The 22,533-nt window shown below is 46.7% G+C and overlaps 2 protein-coding genes across 7 annotated transcripts in view; both read left to right on the forward strand.

Annotated features, from left to right (window-relative positions):
• The first annotated feature begins 259 nt into the window (after positions 1–259).
• spata20 (spermatogenesis associated 20) lies at positions 260–10,754 on the forward strand. 2 transcript variants are annotated; one of them, XM_088359425.1, is made up of 16 exons: positions 260–504; positions 1,050–1,160; positions 1,243–1,307; positions 1,440–1,594; positions 1,668–1,811; positions 1,868–2,069; positions 2,173–2,303; positions 2,365–2,469; positions 2,822–2,896; positions 3,277–3,489; positions 3,595–3,787; positions 4,191–4,359; positions 5,764–5,972; positions 7,012–7,211; positions 7,637–7,717; positions 10,278–10,754. In XM_088359425.1, exons 1-16 carry the CDS (start codon positions 338–340, stop codon positions 10,470–10,472), a joined length of 2,415 nt encoding a protein of 804 aa, XP_088215551.1. In that variant the 5' UTR covers positions 260–337; the 3' UTR covers positions 10,473–10,754. The 2 variants fall into 2 exon arrangements, with proteins under 2 accessions (XP_088215551.1, XP_088215553.1); XM_088359427.1 differs by lacking the exon at positions 260–504 and adding an exon at positions 788–940.
• A 3,377-nt stretch (positions 10,755–14,131) lies between these two features.
• cacna1g (calcium voltage-gated channel subunit alpha1 G) overlaps positions 14,132–22,533 on the forward strand; it is a 76,930-nt gene continuing 68,528 nt past the window's right edge. For 4 of the 5 annotated variants that reach the window (XM_088359964.1, XM_088359966.1, XM_088359967.1 and 1 more), the window contains exons 1-2: positions 14,132–14,187; positions 18,410–18,735. In XM_088359964.1, the coding sequence (XP_088216090.1) occupies positions 14,138–14,187; positions 18,410–18,735 (376 nt within the window). In that variant the 5' untranslated portion in view covers positions 14,132–14,137. Of the gene's footprint in view, positions 14,188–17,373; positions 18,148–18,409; positions 18,736–22,533 lie in introns of those variants that run through there. The other variant, XM_088359965.1, reaches the window with a different exon arrangement.

The raw sequence follows: 22,533 nt of genomic DNA on the forward strand, positions 1-22,533 counted from the left end.
GACTTTTTTTTTACCTGTTTTTTTTCTAAACAAATTCAAAAACCCTGTAATATCTCGGGAGTGTTACTATTTTGATTGATTATATTTCAGTGCTTTTAAATGGAAATAATTTGACAGGTTGTGGTGAAGTAGTTATTATTTTTCCATAAAATGTATAAACAAGTTTTAATTTTAAAAGGTAAACAAAATGTTGGTGTTGCAAGATCAAAGTATTTTTAAATGGTCATTTTGAACCATTTGCGTTGAGCGCTATTGCGCGACACCCCGTGTCCGTCGACGGTATTACAACAACATTGAACGGCTGGCTAGCTTGCCACTCGCACATTGCGGCCGGACGATGTTGCTCAGACTGGCGTGCAAATCCAAGCCCGTGGAGCAAGCGCGTCTTGTCACTGCAGCGTCCAAGTGCACAGTCCCTCCTCCTCACAACAACAGACAAAAGTCCTTCGGACACCACGAGCCGCCGCCGCCAAGCGTCAGATCAACACCGTGCTGCTTCCTCAGGTAAAAAAAGGGGGGAAAGACGCGTAACACGTTCAGTGCCTTATAGTTTGATTGGGAATAATTGCATTGTCATGAACAACCAACCGAAATCGAGTGTGTGGCATTATTCGGCATTATTGGAATATGCCAAGTCATGCTGACGGGACAGCGGTTGCAAAGCCCCAAAACAACAATAATAACATGAGTTGAAATGTGGCCCAATTAAGGGGAACGATCGGAAGTGCAATCATCAAATGTGGGCGGGCGTTTCAATTGTTCACTGTGAAGGATTCTAACATGGCCAATTACGCCATGGAAATCCGGTGGAGCAGGCAGGATTCTAACATGGCCAATTACGCCATGGAAATCCGGTGGAGCACCACATCACTTGGGCTCTTGATGGCGTCCGTAACGCTGCTGCTCACTTTGCACTTTGGGCTGCGATGAAGACTGATTGGTATCTCCGAGATTTCCTTGACTTCAAGGCATTTTCCTTGCGTAGTCTGTGCAAGTTGTGCCTGTGTGGTCTGGAAAATGGAGAAATGGTGAGCAATTCCTTTTCCCAGCATGGCATCAGGGGGAGAAGGGCCACCAGCGACACCTCCCAGACGCAGCAACAGGCTAGCCAAGGAAAGGTCACCCTACCTGCTACAACATGCACACAACCCCGTTGACTGGTAAGTGCATGCACCACCACCACCGCCATTTGGGATGGCGTTTTCATACGGGCCCGCTCGTTCGCTCGCTCGGCCGGCTCAGGTATCCGTGGGGACAAGAAGCCTTCGACCAAGCGCGGATTCAGGACAAACCTATATTTTTATCAGGTGGGTTGTTTTGAACTTCAAAGAAAATCAAATCAAATCAAATCAGATGATTGTTTTTGTTTTTTTATTGTTCTGCACAAATCATAATGTCTGTTTTGAAAATCCAAATATTGGGAACCTTTTTCCCATCAGTGGGCTACTCAACATGTCACTGGTGCCATGTCATGGAGAGGGAGTCTTTTGAGGACGAGGACATTGCCAAACTGCTCAATGCCAACTTTGTCTGCGTTAAAGTCGACCGAGAAGAGAGACCAGATGTGGATAAAGTATACATGACCTTTGTGCAGGTATCCCAACACACGGACGGACGGACGGACGGACGGGTTTGTCTTTTTGTAAACGCTGTTCCGCTGTCTCCAGGCAACAAGCGGAGGCGGAGGATGGCCCATGAGCGTGTGGTTAACTCCTGATCTCCGGCCTTTCGTCGGCGGCACCTACTTCCCACCCAGAGACCAAGGGAGACGACCCGGCTTTAAAACGATCCTCGGCCGAGTCGCGCAACAGGTGCGGTCGTACGTTTCCGATGCTCAACCTGCTGCCATGCGGCTTGTCGTTCTCAGTGGCAGAATAACCGTTCAAACTTGGAGTCGAGCGGGAACAGGATTCTGGAGGCGCTGAAAAAAGGCACCGCTGTGGCTGGGAAAGCAGGAGCGAGTCCTCCTTTGGCTCCAAGTGTGGCTCAACGCTGTTTTCAAGAGCTGGCCCAGTCTTACGAGGAAGAGTATGGAGGCTTCAGGGATGCTCCCAAGTTCCCCACACCGGGTGGGTAACCGCCACCTATGGCACGGAGTCGTGTTTGTTCTTATTTGCTCTCACCTTTGTCTTCTTCTTCTTCTTCTTCTTCTGCTTCTTCTTCTTCTTCCAGTGAATCTGATGTTCCTCATGTCTTACTGGTCTGTGAATGGCTCCACCTCGGAGGGTCTGGAGGCTCTGCGAATGGCTTTGCATACGCTGCGCATGATGGCGCGCGGTGGCATCCACGACCACGTTGGCCAGGTTTGATGACAACGCTTTGAAAAGGCTTCAACGCCAAGAAACACTGACCAACGTTTTGCAGGGCTTTCATCGCTACTCCACTGATTCTTCTTGGCACGTTCCGCATTTTGAGAAAATGCTCTACGACCAGGCCCAGCTTGCCGTGGCCTACGTAACGGCCTTTCAGGTGCGTGACGTTTTTGTCAAGAATCCTTTTGCCAAGGGTGGAAATTGATTTCAAAAAGAGAAGTCATGCCATTGTTTTGACACAGTAGCAGCTTTGCCCTCATTTCCAGAGCGTGCAAATCAAAAGTGAATTAGGGCACACGTATGCCGGCTCAAATACGTATGAAGCGACTCGCGCATGGCTGCCGCCGCCGCCGCCACCGTGTACATATAATGAGGCTGGAGCTACCAGCTCAGCATTCCCAGCGCCTATAAATCACCTGACAGCAGCTGGAAGGTTACCTTCATGCCGAATCACGACTCTGAGCATCTGTGGGCTGTTTGCTTTTTTTTTTCCCTTTCTTTCTCCGCAGGTATCAGGTGAGCAGATCTTTGCCGATGTGGCCAAGGACATACTGCTTTATGTCTCCAGAGACTTGAGCGACAAGGTGAATCATGGCTAGTTCTTCTAATTCTCAGGGGGCTTATAAATATGTATGCGTGTGAGGTAACATGCTTTGCGCCAAATCATTTCTTTTTGTAAAACTAGAGCAATGCATTCTGCTGATTAAGCTACCTTAAGCTCACCTGTTCATCCCACAAGGAGTCGCATACAAACCATGTGACCATACAAATAGGAAGGGGTCAACCTTCTCTCTTCTTGATGAATGAGTTTCCAACAAATAGGCCAGGACATGAAGGCCACACCTGCTGTAATCATTAGGTCGGCCAATATGACTGATGAAACAAACAAAGAAAGGCACAACACGTAGCTTGCTTTTTGCCGGCGCTGTTTCTTATTGAGTCGGCGGTCGATCTCTTTCGACAGTCGGGCGGCTTTTACAGTGCCGAGGACGCCGACTCTGTCCCGCCGTCAGGCGGCGCTGCAAAACGCGAGGGAGCTTTTTGCGTGTGGACGGCCTCGGAGGTTGGACGACTGCTGGCTGACGTGGCGGTGGGCGCGAGTGGCTCGGCCACGCTCGCAGAGGTTTTCATGCACCATTATGGAGTGAAAGAGCAAGGCAACGTTGCCCCTGAACAGGTGATGCTCTTTCCAATGGCTCCTCTTCTTTCTCCATTTCAAGCGCCCCTTGTTTGAACCTTTGAATGAAAATGACATCAGCGGTCGGTCTTAACTTTTTGCCAGGACCCTCACGGGGAGCTGCGGGGCCAGAATGTGCTGATTGTGCGCTATTCCGCAGAGTTAACAGCTGCGCGCTTTGGCATTAGCGTGGAGACGCTCAATGAGCTTTTGGCTTGGGCACTAGCCAAGATGGCAGAAGTGAGGAAGCTTCGGCCGCGCCCGCATCTGGACACCAAGATGCTGGCCTCCTGGAACGGTGACCACATCATACATACGTGTATCCCAACTGCGTAGCCATTTTTCCAAAAGTACACCTGATCATTGTTCCGTATTTTGCCATGCTAAATACGTACATGGATTGCTTGGTGGTGGGACAAAGTTGCCTAAGACTCATTTCTGTCGTTGCCTCTCACTCAGTATCTATCACAGGACCGATTGTAATCGTGAGCCTTGCGTTCCTCGGAATGTTCCAATTAGACGGAATACATCTTCTCTAATGAAGACCCCCCCATTAGTCACCTGTCCTCGAATGCAACACTTTGAAGAGCAGACTGTGCCCTCCCTCCCTCCCTCCCTCCCTCCCTCCCTAGGCTTTGATACAATTACATGAAAGGGAAAGAAAAGCGATATTTTGAGCATGCTTTTCATCACGGTGGCAGGTCTGATGGTGTCGGCCTACGCCCGCGTCGGAGCCGCGCTCGGGGACGAGGCCCTGCTGGAGAGGGCGCTGCGGGCTGGCCACTTCCTCAAGGAACACCTGTGGGATGCGGAGAGGCAGACCCTTCTGCGATCTTGTTACCGTGGAGACCAGATGGAGGTGCAGCAGATGTAAGTGTGTGTGTATGTCTGTTGGTTCCAGCAAAAAACATAGCTTATGCATCAATGAGAAAGGGAAACTAATATATTGGCGGAAATCACATCAGTCATGGCAAATCCAAACACAATAACCCCATTACAGTCAACTGTGCATTTGCATGAAGCAGCCCGTAATGACGTTACCTCTCGGCAGTCTCGTCGTACCGCAGCGTTGAAACCAGGTTGCCCGTACTTTAAACGGATTATGTAAGCCTGTTGCACCAATATGATCTCCAAGACATTTTCAGGTCAGAGCCTTTTTTTTTTGGGGGGGGGGGGGGGGGGGTATTACAATGCATACAGTTTTCCAAAGCAAGCAAAGATGAACAAGTTTTTGCGTGACTCCTCCACGGCCAGCGCGGCGTCCGCAGCAGGTGTCCTGGTTCTGTTGCCCAGCTCTGTGCCCTAGTTAATGTGAATGAGCGAGTGAGTGTAGAAAGCAAGCGCCTCAGCAGAAAAACAAATATGTCCCACAACGCCCAAGATGAACCGCATTCCTTTTTAAACACACGTGAAGAGCTACACGCACGCACACGAGCGAGCGAGCACCAGAACACCCTGGCCTTGATCCCGACCCACTCATTCGTAATTGTCATCTTGGCTTGCTTGTGTGTCAGCACGGGGAATGCAGCTTAGCGTGGCCATCATGGCTCCATGCAGCTTTTCTATATGAGGCACGTACTCATTTAGCTGGAGCAATGCTTGCTACCGTGGCCACCGGGGTCAACACGTATGTACTTTGATGAGCTGAGCTGTCGATTTGGTAAGGACCTGACGTTTCCACAGTATATTTGGCCGACAAGGGGGAGATGAGGAGTACGTACCTTTATTATCTATCGCTTTGTGTGTGATTAGCACTCAAGTGTTTAAGTAGAGAGAAGCAAAACAACTGACTGCACTGTTTGTTTTCCAAATTCTGCTTTCAAGTGGAAGGGTGCCAATAATAAGCCCCTTGAATGTTTCCATCCCGCTTTAATCTCTTAAGGGCCCGTCGTCCGTTTAACCGGTCACCTCGACCAAGTGACGCACGGGCCTTTGCGTGAAGGAGACATGATGATCTGAGGCAAACTGCCATTGTGACGTGGTCGCTTTTATGGAGCTCTGATAATGTGGGGTCATTTTCAGGATCATTGTGTGGCTTTGTCACGTCTCTACGAGGCCACCCTGCGCTCTTGTCCTTTTAGTCCAATGTTGTACATTTATTCCAAATGTGGATGTAATATCTTTCCCAACACGACGCTATCTTGACCCCCTTGTCATTGTCCATGGGTTTGCACTCACCCACACATGGTGTCACTGAGGGAGGGAGGGAGGAAGGCAATTAGTCAGGAGCCATTTCAAAATGCATGACAATCCATCCAAATTCCCGTTTTACAGATCGACGCCGATTTCCGGCTTCCTGGACGATTACGCGTTTGTCGTTTGCGGCTTGCTGGATCTCTATGAGGCCACGCTGCAGATCGAGTGGCTGCAATGGGCCGAGGAGCTTCAGCTCAGACAGGATGTGCTCTTCTGGGATTCGGCGGGCGGAGGCTACTTTTCTTGCGACCCAAGTGACACCACTGTTCTACTGCAACTCAAAGAAGGTGAGAAGGAGTATCTGTAATACTGACACACTCGGGTTAAATCAAATCATTCAAATGAAAAGGCTTTCATCATATACTAGCTCAGTCGAAATGTTTTATGCATTGCCGGCCAGTTGGAGTTGGCAAACAAAGCAAATGGTTTTCTCCCAAAAAAAAAAAAAAAAAATCAATGCCGTTGGTGGCTGTGACGTGACAAATTGAATGACTGTTTGAGGAAATGCCTGCAAGGGTGCTGGAGTGAGTCACCTTGGATGAAAACCTCTGTGCGCATATTTTTTTCAATAATGACTCGGCAAACAAAATAGTCATTAATAAACGGAGAGGCTAACGACATTCATTTTCCATTCTATGTAACATAATGCTTCGTGGTTTTAGCAAAGTTTTAAAGCCATGTCGGGTTACTTTTACGACATTCGAAGATTGACATGAGTCATTTCAAATGACCTTTATATTTCTATCGAGGCAAACATTTTTCTTACAGCAGGTTTTTAGCCATAGTTGGTGGTGGAGGGAGGGCTCTAATCTCCACTGAAAAATGGGGAAAAGCTTGGGGTTCAAAAAAGGTTGCGAACTGCTGACACATCAGTGATGGAATTGTGCTTGCGCGCGTGTCGCTCCGGCTTCCCATGCCCGTCAGTCACACCTGCATGTCTGTGTTATGGATTGAAGTGGACATCTGAAAGAATTGAGTGTGACCGTAGCGGAATGCGCTGGACTCCATTGCTGAGGCTACAGCAGCGCCCGAGCCAGCCCGCCCGCGTCTGCCCGCCTGCGTCGAGCCCAACAGCCCGCGCCGGCTGTCTCCGCGAGACGGATTGCCTCTCTGCCAGCCACAATTTACACCGCTCCTTTTCTCCGCTCCACTCTTTGCTTTTCTTTGACATTTAGATGTCAAGTTTAGGCAGTGCATTTTTGGAAGCCGCTGTCTTTGGACCCTGACCGATAAAAGCGAAGAAGCGATCACGATTGAAACCATTCCAATTTTGTAGGATGCCATATCATGTATGTAGCTTACCTTATTTCCTTTTGCGTCTTTCAGATCAGGATGGAGCTGAGCCCAGCGCTAACTCGGTGTCAGCGTGGAACGTGTTGCGTCTGTCCCAGTATACCGGAAGGCAGGAATGGCTCCAGCGGTGCCAAAAGCTACTGGCAGCCTTCTCTGAGCGTCTTACCAAGCTCCCCATCGCTCTCCCCGAGATGGTCCGGGCCCTTATGGCACAGCATCACATGCTTAAGCAGGTGAGTTTCACAAAAGCGCACACACGAGAGGTTTTGTCGCCCCAAAAAATGCCTTTCAAAAAGTCATTTTAAGACAACAGTCATTTGTCCGAGTTTCCCCTGACAAACTTTCCTTGAACAAACTCGAAAGAGTAGCAAGTCTAGTCAAGTTTCTCTCGGCTATAGTGACGCGCACGAGCTGCGGAGGATGAGTCGGGGCCGCGGGGCAAGCGTAACGAGCTCAAAGGGCGAGACAGTGGCACCGACAACACCTGCCTTCCTCGTTACGGCTACAAATCCGCTGACACTGAGCCCCCTCAAACTCCCTCTTAAGGGATGACCTTTCGCCTTGTATTTCATTCGAATGATGCTTGCTCATTTTGTTTCCTCTCCCCTTTCCATTGACTCCCTTTTCTATTTCTCCGACGTCGCCCGTTGTTTCTCAGATTGTCATCTGTGGCCAAAAAGATTCGCCGGATACCAAAGCTCTTTTAGAAGCAGTCAACTCCCTCTTTCTACCACACAGGGTAAGTATTGCAGCTTGCGCTCGGGTTTGCATATATTTGGACAAACGCCGGCGTGTCGTCGACCAATCGCGGCTCTGCTCGCTAATGTCACATCAGCAAAGTCGGAAAAGAACAGGCCGATTCGCTGCCTAATTTGCTTTGCATCCATGAAATAATCATCACAATACTGCGCCACTAGATTCAAAGATAGATTTTTGACTTGACTTCCCCTTGAATCATTTTCCCCATGAAACTGTCTCTTCACAAAACATTAGAGTCTTGCAATTATCACGAAATATCCCAGTAAAAATGCGCCCAGCAAGATCACATTATAATGTCTTTGAACACCTTGGGCATAGTTGAGAAAAAAAAAGACAAACACACACACATTATGCTGTTAGATTTAGTGCATTTTTATGTTGTTGTTGTTTTATCTGGAGTGTCTCCTTGTTCCCATTTTCTTTTCTCAGCTAATGACTGTTTGGCTATTCTTAAATAAACACATTTTCTGTGTGATTAACAAAGGCAAACACAAACAGAAAAGTAACTTTCTCCTAAATGAACAAACAAAAACAAAAATCGAAAAACATGCAGTCACAGCAAATCCCGCAAAAGCAAATGAAAAGTTCATATGAGGTTACCCCACAGCCATAATGAGATCACCAAAAGAAAGTACGTATGATATTCTCAAACTCGACGGGGCTCGGAATGTCATCGAAGTGAGTTGTACGTTATCAGACGTAAGGTCGCGCGCGGTTGCTGGATCGGCTCACTCCACATCCCCGTGGGGAGAAAAACGAGCCAGAGTGAGCCATTCTCAACCAGGGTCATGCACTGGATAGGTTATCGCGCACCTGGCTGGCCGGCCGGACTCGAGCCAGTCACACGCTGAGCCTTGTTTCTGTCAAACTCTGGCACAACTCATCGGTCTCATTGTGACAGTATATTCGATCCTCTGCTAACATTTGTTTGATATCAGCAAGCATGTAGGCTACTATGTCCAGATGTTGGCTGAGCTGCTTCCAAGCCACGCTCAAACATGACGATGAGATTCCGTCTTCCCAGCCGATTAGCGCAACACACTTAACGAACGATGTGCCACACTGAGAGCAGCGGGTATGTCAACAACATCTCAAATCCCCAAACAAGTTTCTTCACGGAAGGCTGATTCTCATCTACCAATCCGAATTTCTGATCGGTGACCTTTGACATTCTACCCAGATCATTTGACTGCTCTGAAATGGATATGAATATACTAAGAATTCATAGGGGTCAAGGGCTGGGAAAATAGAGAAGGGATAACTGGATGAGTTAAAGGCTTGGGAGGGAGGGAGGCCATTCTGTTTCACGTTACATTAGGAAGCTCTGAGCCGAGGAACATGCCTAATTTAAATCCAATTACTCCTCGCTTGTGTGCTGAATGAGCTGTAGAAAGCCCCGGGCACTTGACACACATGCACACGTTCTGACATAGTTAGTATGGGGAGCACTTTTAACTTTTTTCTCCCAAAAAATGAGGAATGCTTTTATCTACGGTGTCTCAATCAACACAATAAAATAAGCCTTTGCGAGCCTTCACAATATTTTACTCGAGAAATGACCTTCCTTTAAGAAAAAAAAAAAACAACCTCCTGATGCGCAATTCACAATTCCCTGAGGAAGAAGAGAGTGGGATGGAAAAAAAAAAAAAGATGCAATGGCCTTTCAAAGGAAAGATGGTCTTTATAGCAGCCACCTTTTAAACGCTGGAGGGAAACATCAGGATATCCCTAACAAGTCCGCAGAGACTCAGACAGGCTTGGAAGTAGGAGGAAAGAAGACGTCATGACGGCTAGAATTAAAGAACCTAGCCGCAAGCAAAGCCGCACATGTAAGAAACCCAGCAGAAGAGGATTACAGCAATGTTAGGACTTACAAGCATTTTCTGTCTTGTTGCTACTTCTGCCTCCCTCCCTCCCTCCCTCCATCACCAATCAGAGAGAATGTGTGGTGGCTTTTATTTCTTTTCATATACCAGGACAGCCATAGTGCCAATGATGTCTGTTTCAAAACACTCAGTGTTCTTTTATAGCGTTAGCAAATGGCCAACATGTTCAAATTTGACTTTTCTGACTCTACCAAAAGGAGCATTTGCTTTTCATCATGAACGTAGTACGAGCTCGTGAAATATAGGTGTCAGCGAGGTGTTGTTGCGCCCCCCCCCCCCATGGGCATAGCGTGACCTTTTAGGTTGCACCATGTAGCTCCAACATGATGCTGACAAGCAAAAAGAAGAAAGAAAGAAAGAAGTCAGGACAAAGAAGCAAAGGTTCCACTGGGCATGGAAAGCCTCATCTTGTCTGTCTCCTTAGCAACAGTCAGACGGTCCGTCACAAACACATTCCATCACATCCTGTGTGTGTGTGTGTGTGTCGGCCAAATGTTTACAGCCGTGGTCAATAGCGCCCAGTGTGAATCTATCATTTCCTGTGCCTCCCGCTCTTTATGCTCGCCATCATTTGAAATATGGAATTTTTTTATTGGTGACTGGATATAATTCCCCCCCCCCCCCCTTTTTTGTTTTTTGTTTCTCCTCTGCCAGGTCCTGATGCTTTTAGACGGCAGTTCGGACGCTTTCCTCCGCGAGCTTCTGCCCGCACTCTCGTCCATGTGTATGCAGGGCGGAGTGGCCACCGCCTACGTGTGCCAGGACTTTACCTGCTCGCTGCCCGTTACCGAGGCCGAAGAACTCCGCCGGCTGCTTCTGGACGGGATTGCGGCCACGCAAGCAGAATGAGAAGGCTTGATTTTATTTTATTTTTTCAATGAGCTGGATTTATTAGCAAACCTGGCAAGCCTAGCCTTTTTTTTCATTTGGCTAGTTCAATTAGTTCTACCATGATAGTGGTTGCACTTCCTTCCCAGCTTAAACATCTGAAGAAGAAAACAACAAAAGTGTATTTTATAAGCTTGATTTGACTGTAACTAAATATTTTCAGTCAAATAATGTTCATGATCTAAATGATGATGATGATGGACCTTACTCTAGCTAATAAATGATCTGACTAGAGGAGAGTGATTCCCAGTGTCCCAGTTGTATTCCTCTTTTTGTACTATTTATACTTGTGCAGAGAAATCCCCTCTCGCTCGCTCGCTCGCTCTCTGGAATGCCAGAAGGCTGAATGAAGGTAATGTAAACTCTGTATGACTTGTGTAGCGTTGTAGGGAAGGAGAAGGCCCACGTGGGAATGTGTGCGTGCGTGTGTGTGTTTCTATGTGAGTGTATGGAAGGAGACAGATGGGTTGCTGATGGTGAGGCCAAAGAGTTTGGCTCCCTGGTTCCTGCTCTGGAAGCCAAATAAGATGAGAGGAAAGTTGCCCGCTATCTTATTTTGCAAACTCCTTCCGTCCTTCTCACTCTTCCTTATCTGTTCCTGGATGCGTGAAAGAGTTTCCCCCTCATGGCACACAGAAGCCAGAAATACAATCATATTTGTCAAGCTGATATTTCTTTTTCAATTGTACATTTGTGGTACTACGTGCATCACATCAGATCTTAGTGAAGTTGGGGCTTTGTGCAGCGCTTCAGTTTTTTTTTTTTTTTTTGATGAGGCAGTTTGCTTTCATCTTTTTGTTGCCAGGTCACCCTTCGATGTTGTGTGAGACAATTTGGATGGGGGGGGGGGGAGTTTTGTCAAAGGCTGTGCTCGTATGCCTGTTTCCAGATTTGGCTGCTGCGTCTCCTGCCTGTCTGTCTGTCTGTCTGTCGACGTGATAATGAGGCCACATGGGGGTTTACAACAGTGACACCCTAACTTGAAGAAAGGAAAAGCGTTCAGTGAGTTCAAAACATTTCTATCGCTGTCAAAAATAGACTGATTTTGAGAAGTTTCTTTCAAACTTTCAATTGCTGTGAGAACATTCGCAATTCACCTCAAATTTCATGACATCGATCGGAAGAGTATTGCATTCGTATTTCAATTGAATTCTATTCAATGATAGTAAATGATAGAATATTAGCTGCAAAGCCACTCATCGGTTGAAATGTGTCCAGTTCGTTTCAAAATGTCAACAAACTAATAGAAATTGAAGCCTATTTCTCAGCCCCCTCTTCTTTGCCAGCTCGGGGGAAACATGACAGATGTAGCAAGACAACACAATGGGATCACGGCTCCAAGTGTACAAGATGGGCTACACGAGCATCACAAAAGCAGTCATGAGCAACCGACTGCATCCGCTAAGATGCCTCTGGGCCAACGTGGCGACCAGTCGGCCGGCGGTCTTGACGGGGCGAGCGAGGAGAGCCGCAAACAAAACGGCTCAGTGACGTTGCATGAACAATTTGACAGCCTAAATTGAGCTTTCTTTGTTTCGCTCTTTGTCAACATTCAACAAAATAGCATCAGTATTGTGCCTCCTCCTTTGAATCACATGACCTGGCTATATACGTACGTACACTAGGCTGTGTGCAGCTGGGCAAAGGAGCATTCATATGTATGATAAGAAGATGAGTCATCGGGTAGGTCATTCAAGAGGGGGGGGGGGGGATATGAGGTGAGGGTTGCCTCGCAAAACATTTGATATATTTTTATTTTATGTGGACTTTCACTGCCTTCGAATATTACATTTGTGACTTTAGGATTCAACCCGCTCCACCAGAAAGTAGCTTTCAATTATTGATGGTGTCATTTAATGAGTACAGTTTGGATTTGTTTTCAAGTCAATATTTTCAGACAAATGATGAGTTAAGAACGATCCACGGCTTTTACAATCAATCTTATTTGTGTGTGGACGTAGTTAATGAAGTGTCTAATGAAAATATGAATCACAATTTTCTCATGGCTTGCCAGCCAGCCAGTCAGCCAGCCAGCCAGCCGTGGGTGTGTATAAAGGACATTATTGACCGGAGAGTTTATTATACGGGACCATGTGTTGACATCAGGAACATCATTTGAACATATTGCATGCGGAGATGAAATTGACCTCATAGTGTCTCATCATATAAAAGAAGCCCAAGAATCTTGCATTGCTAATGTATAAAAAGGGAAATATCGGAGAACAAATCAGCAGGAGTGAACCTTCCTATCTTTTCTCTTCTGTCTATAGATTCATCATGTGCTGCCAAGCCCAAGTTTGCATAGCAGCATGGAAGGTAAGTAGAGCGATGGAGGCTGAGGAGGGAACGGGCAAACTAGTTCATCATGGTAGCCTAGTTAGGCGAAAGCACAGAGCGAGGTATGCTCATTAAATCCCTTCTGACCAACCTCACTATTTCTCCACAGTTGCATTGTTGTTGTTTTTTACTAAAATAGCACAATACGGATGCATTCTGAATTTTATGATCTCACAGGCTTAGCGCTGCAAAGTAATGATTTTTTTAATTTTATTTTTGTGGTTGTTCCCCCCCCCCCCCCAACTTCCAGAACTAATCAAATGAGCCTGGCGCCCTGCAGAGATGGCCATTCCGAGGTTTTCCTTCCATTCCAGCTTCTCCACTTGCTGCAATTTATGATGCAAATTGGGGCAGCCTTATTGATCATGAACTGCACTCAACCTGACCAGACAAGAATTTCATTTGGACACAGATCAGAGGGAAGCCACCAGTGGAACAGATGCTGATATTATAAGTAGGTGAACATTTCCATAATCCGCTAAAAATTCTTTCCTGTTTTTCATGACTTGGTCAATTCAAAACAGCCATCAAAAGAATAAAATGATTGGCTCACTACTCGATGTGGTCTGACAAGTGATGCATGGGAGATCCCTGGTGGTATATTCAATCTTCACTCCGTAAAATCAAATGTGCTTCTGCCGTGTGTGTGTGTGTGCGCGTGTGTGTGTGTGTGTGTGTGTGTGTGTGTGTGTGTGTGTGTGTGTGTGTGTGTGTGTGTGTGTGTGTGTGTGTGTGTGTGTGTGTGTGCGTGCGTGCGTGCATGCGTGCGTGCGTGTATTCATGCGCTTTCGTTTTTTTTCTTCTCCACAGGATAGGCATGTGTGGAAACATCATAGGTAGATGCCCAGATTGCTTGTCAGGCACAATTGGCAGGTAGCAGCTGTACATCACTTTTGAGGTCAGAGGTACAAACAGACATGCACGCACGCACGCACGCACGCACATACACAGATGCACAAGGCAGTCTTATTACCACTGCCCCGGTTAGAAAACAAACCAGACAAAAGACACAGATTGTGTCTCGGACACAACTGACAGTTGACATTGATAGAAAGGGAGTGACAAAAGTTTAGCTTTATATATACTTGTAAAAAAAACTCTAACACAAAACAAAATATAGAAATATAAAAAATAAATACATGTCATTTTTATTCAGGTTCTGTTGTGTTGATTTGTACTATTCATCTCTTGACCATCGTAGTTTTTGTTTAGGAAGCCCCTACTGGCCAGGTATTGCTACTGCACTTAGAAGTGTGCAGTCCTTGCAAAGTTCAAAGGTTAAAAGTAAAATGGCTGACTCCAAACATAGAGAGAGCATGGAAGCAGGCCTCTTGGCAAAGTAAGTTTTTTTTCAATGTGTTATTTTGACTTTTGTTGCGTTATTTTGAAGCTTGAACTTTTCTCAATGTGTTATTTTGCCTTTTGTTGCATTGTTTGGAAAGGTCAGATTAGTTTGTGCTTAATCAGCTTAATCTAGTTCCTGACATCACCTGATCAAACACAGTGAGTAAATGTGGTGAACTCTGTTTAGACGAATTGAATGAATCTTATTTTATGCGGAAAGAGAAAATATCCTCAATTATTCTTCGACAGGTTTGAAATATTTGTCTTTAAATGACCTTTTTTAAGCTGCCATTGCCAGACTCCCTCCCACACACATAATCACACACCACATGAGAAACACAAAGTGCAAGTCACTATTTTGGACGACACACGCATTTGCATTTTTTTTGTTTTAATTTTCCAGACAGTAACTTTTAACACGACATGAAGTGATTTTTCTTTTGCATCTGCCGCGCCTTTCTCTTGTTTACATTGAAGGTGCATGATTTGTTTTATATTGTTTTTGTGCCTTTGCTTTTGCATTTTGTTTTCCAAAAAGTCATCGGGGGAGGGGGTTCTGTCTCACTCAAGTGCAGAGTACTGCTACTGTTACCATGACGACCAGGAATGGCACTAGGGCATGCAATTAAGTGATCCCATTTGGTTTTGCCATCTAAGGACCCCCCACCACCCCCACCCCCGCAGACTGCAAATGAGCTGTTTACACAGCCACCCAATTTAATCATATACTGTAACCCAACCCAATAAAATGTCGATCAAAGTCGAACTCAGCCGTAGCTCCCGTCTATTTAGCTTTTTCCAATTTTGCCCGCAGTGCTTTTTGCAAACTTGAAATCCACTTTGGACTTCTTCCTCACTCATTGGAAACAGTTACTATGTAAACTCGTGCTCGTTTATTGAGGGGAAACTGTAAATGTCGGAGCAGGGAGGGATCCCATAATCAATATGGTAATGATTGCATTTGAACTAACCTCTTCCTGCAGAGGGAAGGGAAGGGAAGGCCTAATGAGCGTTGGATTTCATGGATGGAGTGAAATCACACATAGTATATGTACAGTAGCAGTATATTGATGGCTGCTCTCGAGTGATGATTTATCTCGTTTATTGTTCCATAAAATTGCCACTCGATGTGGAGCACAATGTGATTTGCCCTGTGGGTAAGAGAGGATGAAGTTGATCAATATTACTGACTTTGTGAATTTGTGTGCCAGCCAGGCAGGCAGGCTGGCAGGCAGGCAGGCAACCTCACCAAAGCCATGTAACTAAAGAGGAATCATCCAGAAGCATTCAAAGTTTGTATCTCTTCTTTGATTATTTGAGTTCCTACGTACAATCTGATATGTGCAGTAGTCCACCAATCATCACTCTAAGACTAATTTGCTGCTGCTGCTGCGGCAAAGAGCAGCAGCTGCTGACTTTATTAGGAAAAGCCTCCTGTCGACCTCCAAGTGACACCCCCCCAACCATCAAGTCCTTCAAAATTCACTGACAGTTAACTTCATCATAATGACCAGCTGAGGGAAGTAGAAACTTTTTGGTTTTGAAGTTATACAGTAGATCATTAACTGGAGCTTTAAAAAAAATAAATAAAAAATCAGCACACATTCAGTGTTGAAAATCCAATCCTTGATTCCATTGCATGAATAATAGATCGATTGTTGCTATGTTTTATTAATTAATGTTATTTCCGGTGCACTTCACCCAGAAACGTGACTTTATTGCCTTGCGCCAGCTAATCAGAAACGGGCGCAAGGCTCGATCAATAACCTGTTAAGAAACGACGCAATTAACTCATCAGTCTGAACAGGTGCTATTGACAGCCACAGCAAAGAGTCCAATTCTACCTCTGTGCTTGCTTGCTTGCTTGCTTGCTTGCTTGCTTGCTTGCTGGCTGGCGTTTTTTTTTAGGTCATGTGTGGGGGAAAAATGTGAAGATTTTCTTATTTTCACTGAGTATACAAAATGAAGTCTTGGGTTATTAATAACTATTGGTGATATGGCTGACACTCATGTTAGAAAAAGGAGATACGTCTTCTTTATTGATTGGCTCCTTCCCTTTAAATCACTCATAATATAGTACGTTAATGAAAAATCAAAAAGGTTTGAAACTCATGTGCAGCTGTGACCTAGGCATGTACAATTTGAATCATGCAACAAGGGATAGTAATCAATGCTCAAGAAATAACGACTAAGCAAACCCCCCCCCAGCATTGCCTTAATAGCTTCTTCAAAGGCGTCCTGAGGAAACATCTTCCTCTAGTGGCCACTGGCATACATGCCATGCCATGCCATACATCCTCAGATTTCAATTCATATCTACTCCTGCTGAAGGTGGATGCAAAGAAATTGGGATGCAACCTAATATGTTTCATTGAGAATAAACAACAAAAGCGAAAAGTACTCAATAATATTGTAGTGAAAACATTCAACGCACTGGGATGAAGTATATAAGTAGTAGCAATATGTACAGCATAGGCTTGTGGACTAAAAATTAAAATTACACATGACAAATGTTGAGAATGATATTGCATTCGAATTTATAGCTGTAGATTCAAGAATACATATGTAACTATCTTTGAAATGCAGGACCTTTGTTGATCATCTACAGTTACACATCAGAATCAGGTCAATCTCAATTCGCCATATTGCACCATGTGGCAACTCTGACTTTCTCCAAGTTGCAGCAATCAAGTTGTCGACCAATCCATCCATCCATCCATCCATCCATCCATCCATCCATCCATCCATCCATCCATCCATCCATCCATCCATCCATCCATCCATCCATCCATCCATCCATCCATCCATCCATCCATCCATCCATCCATCCATCCATCCATCCATCCATCCATCCATCCATCCATCCATCCATCCATCCATCGGCATCCATCCATCCATCCATCGGCATCCATCCATCCATCCATCGGCATCCATCCATCCATCGGCATCCATCCATCCATCGCCATAAGCTTCCAACTGTTTTACCTCCCTCCGTTTTGCATGTGACTCGACGGCATCTTCAGCCAATGAAAAGCGGCTTTGCCCTGCGCTGCGCTGCGCTGCTCCCCTCTGCACTGCTTGCTTGCTTGCTTGAGAGGAGGCGCTTGGGCTGCTATTTAGAAGTTCGGATTCCCCCTCCCTCCCTGCCTCCCTCCCTCCCTCCCTCCAACCTCTCCAATCTTCATCCAGCTGTGTGAGCTTTCCTGATGGACACACGGAACCGAGAGAACACAGTGAGGGCGAGAGCGTGGCGACCAAGACGAAAGATGCTCTGCCGTGTATGAAGAAGAAGAAAAAGAAGATGGACAATGAAAGCCGGCCGGCTTTTATTCGTGACGCTTGACTGGACGCACGGCGACACATTTGGATGGATTTTTAAAAGTGTGCTGCGGAGTATGCGCGTAAGAAAAACGCCTGTGGATGCAGTGGAAAGTGTTGGCGCCTACTTCATTTAGAAGCGCGTGGAAGCGAGCGGACCTATTGCTTTCTTTCCTTATTGGGAGTCACCTGAAGGAAGAAGTTGTTCAAACAGAGGCAGAAACGGACCCGAACGCTGCCCAAAGTATTCACTGGTGGATGCTTCCAAAGTGTTAGGGAGAACCCCCGCGTGGCCTGGCCTGGCCTGGCCTGGCCTGGCGTGGGGAAGGAAGGGAAGGGAGCGAAGGGGAGGGAGATCTTTGTGCACCGGGGCTTCGCTCGCTCGCTCGCTCGGGGCCCTCTTGCAGCACCGCAGCGCAGCGCAGCGCACCGGCGCAGCGCAGCGCAGCGCACCGACGCTGCGCCGAAGCTGCACAGACGCACCAAGTGCGCCAAGGATCCACTTGGGAACTCTGCGGTCCTCCAAAGCAAACAACCTCCAGCCTGTCAGCCTGTTCTCTTTTTCGACTTTGCAGCCACCAAAGTGATCATGCGATGACTGGACGCGCATTGGAGACAGCGACAGAGTCCAAATCAGGTGATTAGATCCAATTCATGAGATGCACTTTACTGCGCTGGAAGAATGACTTGTGTTTTAATATACTACGTGAATAAAAAGACTCATCACGTTTGCTGTTTGTCATATCTGAAATATTTTTGAATTGCTTATATTCATATATTTGGATCTAATTCAGTCGACGAGCTGCTTGTCATGACTATCCATCATCCATCATAATTCAACGGTCACTCATGTGGGATTTGCTAAATTCACACCAATGGTGTCTGTCTCATCCACGCAGGAGGCCAATGATGGCCGAGGATGGGGGAAATCTCTCCGGGGGCTCGGAGGGCCGCTCCTCTCTGCCCAGGACTTTCATCCGTCTCAACGACTTATCCGGGAACGGGGCTGGTGGAGTGGGCGAGGAGCGGACGGAGGTGATGGTAGAAGCGGCTTCCCCGGCTCCCCCGGCTTCCCCGGCCCCCGATGGGACTTCTTTCGCCGAAGATGAAGCGTCCGCCTCCGGTGAAGAAACCCTGCCTTACCCCACCATGGCCCCGGTGGTCTTCTTCTACATGAAACAGAGCACCCGTCCTCGGAGCTGGTGTCTCAAGATGGTTTGCAACCCATATCCTTTTTTCAAAAATCCAGAAAGGTAAGAAACCTGTTTGCACCTTCTGCTGCTTTTTTAGTTTTACCCTCAAGGCACGAGGAAGGGTGCTGTGTGAAAGACGGGCCATTTGAAGCGTAGCCTTTGGCGTAGTTGTTTTAAAAAAAAAAAAAAATTCCTCCCAAATTGTAGTCCAGCACTACGATTCCTTTGAGATGCAGTTTTGCTGTCTATCAATGAACATGCAACATGACAAGCAGAGTAGAAAATGTGAACAGTGTCGCTCGCTTGCCAATTCAGCTCTTATTGAATGACTTGCAAGTGAAGTGTTTCACAAGTTTCCAGAGAAAAGGAAGCCCTTTCTCTGTCTACTCTTTTGTCCTTCAGGCTTGCTGGTGGCAAACAAGGCATTTGATGATGTTCCTCCATGTATGTGCATTGTGAGAGCCGGGTGCCAGCCAGCCAGCCAGCCAGCGATTGAGCGAGAGGCAGCCATTGTTGGCTGGAGTGATGCCTCCTCTGCCCCGGAGGTCTCACTCTGTCTTTTGTTATTATTGCCTGAGCTGTTTTTCGAGGTGTTATGTTCATGTCATTCAGATTGATTTGCAGCCTGAAAATCCAATTCCTTTTTGGTGTTTAATTGCAATGCTGCATCAGGCAGGGCAGGGCAGGGCAGGGCAGGGCAGGGCAGGGCAGGGCAGGGCAGGGCAGGGCAGGGCAGGGCAGGGCAGGGCAGGGCAGACTGCTGCTTTCCCTCCCTCCCTCCCTCCCTCCCTCCCTCCCTCCCTCCCTCCCTCCCTCCCTCCCTCCCTCCCTCCCTCCCAGGAACGTTTGTGATGCTGCCTTGTATTGTTTTCGAAGAGCTCAGGCTTGTACTACTCCAGGAAGGCAGTCGTATCTCTTGTCACATTTCTAAGCTGCTGATTGCATCAACTGCCACCCAGAGTGACGTCTTGTGATTTCGATATTATTCAACGCTTTTACTCGGGCTAGTCACCTGTCGGAATGACTTGTTGTTTTCTATTGTCCGTGACCGGCTTCAATCCTCAGTTGGCTTCCGCTGTTCCTCCCAGACTGCAGCTCATTTCCATAATTGCAAATGTCAAATCTGCAAAAATTCTCTAAATAGATCTATTTGGAGGGGGAAAAAATATATATATATATCAGGCTTGATTAGTCATTTGTTGCTCCCCAAGAAATGAGCTGATCCCTTGACAGACTCGCCGCGGGGATCTTTAGCGCCACATGCACATTCTCTCTGTGCTTGCATGCTTTTCTTTCCTCCCAATCTGGCTGCATGTGAATGTGATTGGGAATGGTTGTCTTTCTAGATGTGCTTTGTGATTGGCTGGTGACCACTGGTGGCATGGGTGGATGGATGGATGGATGGATGGATGGATGGAAATAACCCTTCATGTGTGTGTGTTTTTGTCGCCTATTTGTGTCTATGATTTGGGAAAAGGTCAGTGGTTACATAATGCATTGCAATGCTGCTCCCATTGATTTGTATGCACTTGTGTGCATGCTCATGCTGCTTAGTCAAGGAGCAGATGGATATTTTGCAATATTTGTAAGCGTTCCTCTTGATCCGTGTCCTCCTCCTCTTCTGCTGCTGCTGCTGCCTCTCTGTGCGGCACACACACACACACACGCACACACACACACACGCACACACACGCTTTGTGCACTTTGCATCGACCAATGACTCCTGTTGCTAGTCTCTCTTATTCCCACCATAAATACTCCCACAATATCTGTTGTGCCTCTATGGTATGCTGTAAACCAAAGCGCTTTGGTTTTGCTCATTGTGTTGCACTTACGTTAATGAAGCACGGATGCGGAATTAACAGTTAATTAGCGGATTCATGTGTTCATTTTTTTTTTCTTTTTCCTTCCATGAATCATTTTAGTCCCGGAATAATTTGAGACCACGTCGTGGAGTGTCTCAGTATCCACGCAAAGGTTCTGGTTTTTTTCGAGTTGTATTCAAAACAGGCATGCCCTGAGTCAGCCCCTGGCTTCAGACAGCTTGCGGCCATTTCCAACAGTCTGAAGTAATCAGGACCCCTGGACACTTGTAGAGCCAGGTATTTACCATCTAATTGAAGAGCCCTCGGGCGGGCGTGTGCTCTCGGTTCAGTTGTGCCCGGCCGGCACGTTGCCCCTCTGCTGGTTTTTCTAAACAATTCCCCCACAATCTGATATGAGACACAAAGCCTCTGTGTGTGTGCAGTTGTATAAGCAACACAAACCCACACGTCAACTTCCACAGGACTCCCGTAGATGCTTCTTCTGTGCCAAGGTGGTGGAGGAGTGCGGTTTGGGAGGGTGTCCGGTATTCTCCGTCCTTTTCTCATATTGCTAGAAGCGGAGGATTACATGCGGGAGGTCACCAAGCTGTAATAGCAGCCGCACAGTGCTAAGGACAGTTAGGTCTTCCCTCAAGTGGGCCTGACCGTTTGTGTTGCAATGTTGGCAGGCAGGCAGGCAGGCAGGCAGGCAGGCAGGCAGGCAGGCAGGCTTGTGGGGGTGGGAAGGCCGTGTGATGGAGCGTACATGTCTTTTGCTTGTGACAAGGGATACTTGAAGAAAGCGTGTGCTTTTGACTCCTCTGGGAAAAGGGAGGTGAAGAATATTGACAAGGTTCACCATCCTAAATGCGTCATGACGTGCTAAAGCAATGTTCGTGTTTGTATTTTTGGAAAGCACCGCTCCCTCCATCCAGTCTCGTTAAATAACAGCGCCAGATAGCGAAAAGCGAGCGCCGAGACAAAGTTCAGACAGCAGCAAGGTGTGAGTAGACGACTCCGTATGAGGTCTGCTCTTAATGAGGAGATTTGTTGACGCTGTTAAAAGTACAAGCAGACTGAGCACAAAGAAGGCTTTTCTTTCTGCTCAGTGTCTTTTCTCTTTTCTTTCTTTCTTTCTTTCATTTTTAATGAGGCCAAACAACCCCAAAAAAAGACAAGGATACCAAGATGCATTATCAGCACGGCGCAACTAGTTGCCCGAAATTCAACTTTGCCTCGAATAGATGATTCTGTTACAACTTGAAAAAGTGATGTGAACATGCAAATTGTTGTCATTTGGTATTTTTTGGGCTGATGAATCATTTTCCCCTCATTTACATTTGCTGAAGTTTTCTTTTTTGGAATTACGTCTCCTTATGAGGCTGTTCTTCCGTATTCAGCCCAATAGGTTTTGAAATGCAGCAATTGTAGCACAATTCGACATTCTTTTTCAAAACACTGGCCAGCTCATTTGATTCATCGAACGAAATATGTTGATGGATCAATTTTGTACTTGCTCCTTTCTGCTCTTCAATCTGATTCCAGGATTTGCCATCTTTTTCTCATGAGTCCATTGGCAGAAGGAGGAGATGGGATAAAGTAGCAGAAGGAGAACGGGGGTGGGCGATTTGCACACTTTCTCTTACACAAGCAAATCTCAACTTGCACCTGAATCGAGTTGTCTTGAACTTCATTCAACTTATTTCCGTCCTCGTCTTGATCCTCCCTCAACTTTTCCTTCAAGTCTTCCCGTATTTGTGCTTCCCTCTCAACAGAATCCTTTCTCAATCAGCCTCATCTTCCTGCTCCGTCCTTGCTGCTCATGCGCAAACGACTTGTCACTTTTCCAGCATCCAGACAGATTGATAGTACGTTGCCGAGCAACACGGCCGGCAGGGGATGCCGCATATGTCTGCCACCAGTGGACCATTTGGACTTGGGTGCTAACTTGGGACACAGGTGGCATTTGACAGAGTCCAGACTGACGGCTGGCCTTATCACAGCAGCCGGAACACTCTCACAATC

The sequence above is a fragment of the Syngnathus floridae genome, chromosome 18 (genome assembly GCF_059516105.1).
Source record: "Syngnathus floridae isolate MCC-2025c chromosome 18, RoL_Sflo_1.0, whole genome shotgun sequence".
In the NCBI taxonomy this organism is placed as follows: domain Eukaryota; kingdom Metazoa; phylum Chordata; class Actinopteri; order Syngnathiformes; family Syngnathidae; genus Syngnathus; species Syngnathus floridae.